General features: G+C 33.4%; 1 protein-coding gene across 1 annotated transcript; it reads right to left on the reverse strand.

The window, feature by feature from the left end:
• Nucleotides 1,372–3,581, reverse strand: LOC18607775 (3-ketoacyl-CoA synthase 4). Its single transcript, XM_018116474.1, has one exon. It carries the CDS (start codon nt 3,166–3,168, stop codon nt 1,645–1,647), a length of 1,524 nt encoding a protein of 507 aa, XP_017971963.1. The 5' UTR covers nt 3,169–3,581; the 3' UTR covers nt 1,372–1,644.

The raw sequence follows: 7,396 nt of genomic DNA on the forward strand, positions 1-7,396 counted from the left end.
ACATAATCTTATAATTAAATCATGAAACAGCTAAGAGAAGCGGTAGTCCTCATGGTTCACATCTGGCACCACATGAGCCAGGTCGAGTAAACAAGACGTTCAGCAAAGTTTTGTATTATTACAATGTTTATAGTCAATGAATTCACCACTCCTTGGTTGATATAAATGGTATCTTACGCAGACAAGTAATTGCAAAATTTATTACCCCACGAAATTTCTTAAGAAGTAAAACAATATTCATTAATCAGTCCTCCAAGTTATAATGAGACCAAAAGGCTATTTTCCCTTTTCTTCTTTTAAGGGGAGGAAACAAGCAAAGCAGATTGGACTTCCCTTCTTTTTCATTTGGCTTGAGAGGAAAACTTCAAAGAGATGAGAATTGAGGGAAAGGGATAGGTTTCCTAACACCCAAAAAAGAAAGGGGATATTATCAGAGAGAGGAGATGCTTGATAGGGATTGAAAATATAGGTATCCAACAGGTTCGGTTTACATCTATTGTTCCACCGTATTCCCATCATCCTAAACCAGAACGCTTCTTGTTTTCTTTTCCCCAAAAACCAAACCAAACAAAACAAAAGGAAATTAATTCATCTATGTTTCTCATCTAATCTCTCTGAAGCTAAGTTCCAATGGAGGTTAGAAAGCCAACCTTGGTTCATTCCAGTTTCTTAGGAAGTACCTTCCTGATTGTGAACTCCATCTTGAAGTTATGACGTGTAGGGAAAATTCTAAAGCATTCACTCCCTGAACGGCAAAAACATAAATTGACTTCGTATACGCATTAATAGTTTTCTAAATCAACAATTCAAGGTAATTTAAAAGTTAAGAAAGGCCAAGCATATGCAGATGAAGATACTGGCCGTGGGGGAAGCTCAAATATGATCTGTAGAGGTGTTATCAGATGGCCGAATAAGAACCACAAAAGCTAATACATCTCATTCCACACGTATGGTATATAGCAAGGTTTTAACAACTATCAAGTGTTAATGAAACTTCCTCTATGACCAGTGTACTAAATAATGATCTTCCACATGGGAGGCTATAGTGCGGAGATGGGTCACTAACATTCCACAAGGCAAAGGTTTAGGAAATTATCCAATTAGTCAAAGAATGCCTTTACAGACAATGCTGTAGGGCCAGAATGTCGTTCATAAGAAAGAATGAAACCAATAAACGGGAACAGTGATCCCACAGCAGCACCTTTTTCATTGGCTTAATCTTAAATTGGGATGAAAAGATTTCACTCAGCAGTGTGATTAGTCATTTGATGCAGCAGCCTTTTAAAACATAGGATCTTAACATTCCATGCCCGGTCGAAAACAAAATAAAAGTAGCTATTTGTGGATTTCATATGTATCTTGGAAGAAATCTATAAAATCAGACGCCATTGAAATACAAACACTGTATTCACCATAATATAAATCATTAAAGTACAAGATGACGTTCAAGTAGTATATACTCATGACATTCAACCAAAAGACATTATAACCCCCAAGAGGCCAAAGATCACCACATTACAGGACCCAACAAATTTTAAAAAAGAAAAAAATTCAAGCCAGTAAGAAACGAACATAGAAATTGCCTGGTTACTTCATCCGGTTGCCGTTTTCTAATTAAGAGTCAATAACCAACTTGTACTTGAGCTACAGAGCAAGCTGCACGGGATACCTGTGAATGCACTCTTCCCAGGGATTATTAGGAGAGGGCTTCACATTGCGGATGGCCACCCACACTGCACTGTTACACTTGAAACCACTCCCAAAAGCAATCTGCCAAACACGGTTCCCCTTGCGCATCCTGCCCTTTGCCTCTGTATACGCCAGCTCATACCAAATTGAACTCGATGAGGTGTTACCAAACCGGTGGAGTGTCATCCGAGAGGCCTCAGCATGTACTGGCAGAAGCTGCAAATTCTTCTCAAGCTCATCAATCACAGCCCTCCCCCCAGCGTGAATGCAGAAATGATCGAAAGCAAGCTTGAAATCTGGGATATAAGGCTTGATTTTTGCATTGAACAACTTCTTAGCAACCAAAGTTACAAAGAACAAAATTTGCTCACTTATAGGAAGAACAAGGGGACCCAATGTAGTGATGTTAGTCTTGAGTGCACCACCAGCAATTGCCATCAAATCCTTAGACAAAGAAACCCCAGTTTTCCCAGCATTATCCTGCTCCTGATAAACACACTTAAATGCCTTGTCATTGGCCCCACAGTGTGTCCTCACCACATGAACAAGCTTATACTTACTCCTCCTTCGATCTGCGGATTTATTTGACAACAAAACGGCAGCACCCCCAACTCTAAACAAACAATTTGGTATTAACATTGATTTCTTGTTCCCAAAATACCAATTCTGTGTGATGTTCTCAGTACTAACAACAATAGCATAACTATTTCGATGAACTTGCAACATATCCTTAGCAAGATCAACAGCTATAACCCCAGCACTACATCCCATACCCCCAAGATTAAAACTCCTAATATTTCCCCTGAACTTATACTTATTGATAATCATAGCAGACAGTGAAGGAGTTGGATTAAACAAACTACAATTAACCACAAGAATTCCAATATCTCTCGGCTTAACATTAGTATTAGCAAAAAGATTATCCAAAGCACCAAACATCACCTGCTCTGCCTCTTCTCTTGCAGCAGCCATTGATGGTCTTGGAGGCAGGTAATGCATTGCTTCAGGCACACAAGTCTCTTCTCCAAGCCCTGATCGTTCCAAAATCTTGCGTTGAAACTCCAAAGAGGATTCATCGAAATCACCCGTCAGCGCGGAATGTTCGATGAACTGTTGGTACTTGACTTTCAGATGCGGAGGAGGGAGATAACAAGAGTAGTCCACCATGAAAACGGATCTTGGTCGGGTCATGATGTAGACGGTTGATCCAAACACAAGGATAGCAGAGAACACAACGACACTGACCAGATTATACTGAAGCTGAAGCCATAATTGGTGGATGTCATCAAGGTTCAACCTTGATGCTTCAACAATAATAACAGCCATTAAAGGGACCAAACAAAGTGTCAAAAGATGACTTATTAAATAATGGTAACCAAGTTTAACATACTTCAAGTTGACACTTTGTAAAAAATCAGGCAATCTCCTACTCTGCCGGATCTGAACTCCATTGCTTGAACTATTCTCTTGACCACTCATGATGATGGGTAATTCAAAAGTCTGGATTTTTTTTCTTCTTCTTTTTCCTTCTAAAAGAGCAAAAAAGAAAAGAAGTTGGGTTTTTCAAAAGAGTTATAGAGTGATGTGAATTGGGTTTTCTTTGTGGTGTTGGAAGGGGTATATATATTGGAGAGGATTTAGAGGTTTTAGGGAAGGTTGGGTGGGGTTTTGAGAGGGTTGATGCAACTACAACAACGACCAATGCCCATTAAAGAACACGTAGATTGTTAGATTACTATTAGTAGAATGTTACAGAGAGGACGGAGAGGTGGGAGTTGGAGTTTCCTGATCTGTTTTAAAGTTATGATAACGCTAGCCAGCCTCCTTTAAGTCTTCACCCCTTTCCCTGTCATTGTTTCTGGTTTTCGCCTTGCAATCCTCTTTGACCCTGATTTCTTTATTTTATTTTCGGAGTTTCAGCAATGTAAGGGAAACCAAATGGGCAAAAAGGAAATGGGGTTGAGTGAAGAACTTGAGCATTAAATTTCGTGTGTTTTGGAGGCGAGTCAAAACAGATGGGAGCGGAAGTTTCAAAGTTGTTTCCTTGCACGGCTTGAGGTGAAATGAAAGCGAAGGCTGTGTTTGGGGAACTGGGCTACTCCCAGTTTCTTTCTGTCTTGCCAAATTTTACACCTCATCACTAATTATTGATTACTTTTATTATCATCTTCAATATCAAAATGAAGGCCCAAACTTGGGGAGAAGAGACATATATTATTTTTCTAATACAATTATTTTAAATAAGATAGAATTTATCTATTTACAAATAACTCAATTAATTCATAATCTCACGAAACTGTTCAAATTAAAAAGATAAGATTAATAGGATTTTTCCCAATTAAAACATGCACCTTTTATAATTATTTAATCACTTTCTTTTACATATTTAATAAATGATAAAACTATTTCTCTCATCCTTCCAATATAAGTTTACAGTTCCTTTAATGTGGATTAAAAAAATCCATGTACCGTGTGCCAATGCAAATAAACAAGTTACAAATTGACCTCCTTGGCTCTCTCCATTCCCTAGGATTTCTTCAAAACTTGGACTGTAATTGACATGTACATGATGAGACGTGTATGCTAAAGGGGGCAAGAAACCTTGTCTTTACAATTTCGTGAACTAAAATCAAAACCAAACGAAGTCCTAGGAATCATAGGGAATAGGTTGGGTTTGTCTCCCTCTTTTTTTTCTCATTTATTATTTTTTTAATACATCTCCTGTTAAACAACAGTACATAGGGAGATGTGAATGACTTGAATGGAGCTTACCACAGGGACGTAAATCCACAAATAACAGTTTTTTTTACTTATTAAACATGTCAAAGTCTATTTAATTATTTATTAATGTATTATTTTTATAAAATATATGAGAATCAAAATAAACTCGTATCAAAATATGGAAAAAATATCTTCGTAACACAAACATTGTACAAGAAAAAAATGTCGCGCATGTCAAACCAAAAAGAAATTAAATGAATTTTCAACTTACAAATAAAAGCTCCCTTCCACATAATAAATATATTTTTCAAATTAAAAATATAAACTCATTACACGAGCCAACGCCGTGGAAAAAGACTCCTAGAGCAATGACCCTGAACACAATACTAGACCTCCCAAACGGGACTTAATAAAGAGATGTAAATCCATAAATAATTAGATGGGGGTGCTAATAGGATTGGTACAATTTAGTCCCCAAGGCACTAAAATAAATTCAATAACTCCACACGAAGAAGATAAATTGATGATTTCATTGATGGCAACAACAACATCAAACAACAGTTCACTTATTCAACGAGAGAGAAGAATACCAATCGCCGCCGATTTTTAAAAATCTTTAATGCGGCTTTTTGGGGAAAGGTGTGGGACCATTATCTCTGTGGCCAGTCAAAAATTTCCTTCGTACCAATCGTCATCGTCATCGTCATCATCACCGTCGATTGAAGGCCAAGTTTCTAGTTTATGACATGGCACTAAAATTTAAAAGTCAAAACGACCAAACCGGCCCATTATTATTTGCCATGGTCAGCATTCAATTTTTGGGGTTCATTTTGTGGCTCAATTCATACACAAATTTAATGGGATTGGACTTTTCCACCCCTCTTGTATTAGAGGGAACCATACTGTTCAGTCAAAAGAATTTAACTGGCCTTAGCAACAATTTGGGAGGCCATACCCCTGCTACCTACTTCCGGAGTCAGCTCACGCGTTTTCATAACTACAGCTAGTTTGACAGAATAAACGCTATTAAATTTGGGTGAATATTTTACATACATGTTTAACTAAATTGGAGATTCATTACAGATAAAAATATTTTCAAATTATTTAAATTACGTTCACTGGTTTTGTGATGCATAGAATCATCTCAAACAGAGCCGGCCCTTGGGTGAAGCCAACAAAGCAAGAGCTTTATGCCCTTAATTTGAAAAGGTCCCCAATTTAGAAAAGATTTATAATTTTATAATAATTATAATATAATTAATTATATTAAAATATATAAAAATTAAAAATATATAAAAGTAAAAAATAATTAATAAAATTATTTATTTTCTTATTTTTTTAATTATATACTTAATCAATTTTAATTTTTTATTACTTCTTTATTTCTATAATGCTATTAATTCTCAATTATATTTTCTTATTTCTAATCAACTAACGGTCATATATATTTAATAATTTTCAACAGTTATTTTTTTCTCATTTATTTCTCTTATTTTTAATCAACTCATTTAATGATTTTCAATAGTCATTTTTTTCTTATATATAAAACCAATTATTTTTTTCAATGTATAATATCTACTTTTGAATTTTTTTTTCTTATTTGCTCTTTCTTTCTTTAACTTCATTTTTTTTCCAAAAAATATACAAAAAGTCTGTTCTTTTATTATTTTCATAAAATCGCGAACCTTATTTGCGGCTTGCAATAAGTATTAAACAATTAGGTACTATTATTTTAATTTTATTATTCTAATTTTTACAGATTTTTTTTACTTTAATTTAGAATTTATGTTATATTACTATATTATTTTTATTTTAATAATTTTTTTAATTTTAATAAAAAAAATCTCATTTTAATATTTCGTTTTAAACCTTTAAACTTATTGAACCGCCTCTAATCTCAAATTAAACATCCCTCCCTCCTTTCTTTACTCTTTTTTAATCTTAATTTTTAATTATTTTATTTGGGTGATGAAACAAATTTTCAGTTCTTAAACCAGTGTGCTTTACGTGCTGAATATTATATTCTTAAAAGAAAAGTTCGTGACGGATTTTTAATGGAGCTATGAAGATGTTTCTTAGGAGTTGGAACTGTGGTTCTGTCTATATTATTGTGCATTACAGTACTATTTTATTCTTTTTTCAGTTTCTTCTCGTACCTGATGGTTCCGTCTATATGTTGTTTCGGTACATGCCTACATGGTTCTGTCTATAATATTATATTATACATTAAGGTTTCCCTTGCCTTCTTAAATTTCATTTTCTTTTGATAAGGAAATTTTAAGCTAAAATAAAGAAATTATTAAAATAATAAATTGATAGATAAACATAGAAGCTACATAAATATCATCTAAAAATAGATATTATGCATATAATATCTATAAAAGTTTTTAAATTATTTAAAATATCATTTTATAGTAAAAGATGTTAATGTGATATGTAAACATGTCATAATTGATAAAATATGATTATGTAATATTTTTTATTTTTTATATAAATAATATAATATATAAAAAATGATAAATAATATTTTAATTAATGACAGTTAATTAATTATTATTTATTTAATTTAAAATAAAAATATAAAATTTAATTGAATGTAATAAATAATAATAATTTATTTAAATTTTTAAAAATGATTTAGAGACTTTTAAAATATTATGTCAGATTATATATACTAACAAATTAAGTAGATTATTCTAATTGATAGACAAGATACACGATGTCCGGAACTAATTCAGCTCCGTCATAATCCGTTAATATATTTTTTTTCTGCTAAGAAAAATGGTTTAAAATTATTTATCTAATCTAACATTCTGTCAGTAGTTATAAACAAATAGTTATAATAAAAAGGCAGCAGAGTTAATGATTTGTTTGCATGGAAATCGTGGAAGAATCCCATAAAATATCTTGGGGCTCTAATATGACTTTTAACAGGTTTGCTTTGGTAGCAATCAAATGTGTGAAGCTCACTGCCCAAGATAAATTT

The sequence above is a fragment of the Theobroma cacao genome, chromosome 2 (genome assembly GCF_000208745.1).
Source record: "Theobroma cacao cultivar B97-61/B2 chromosome 2, Criollo_cocoa_genome_V2, whole genome shotgun sequence".
Classification (NCBI taxonomy): domain Eukaryota; kingdom Viridiplantae; phylum Streptophyta; class Magnoliopsida; order Malvales; family Malvaceae; genus Theobroma; species Theobroma cacao.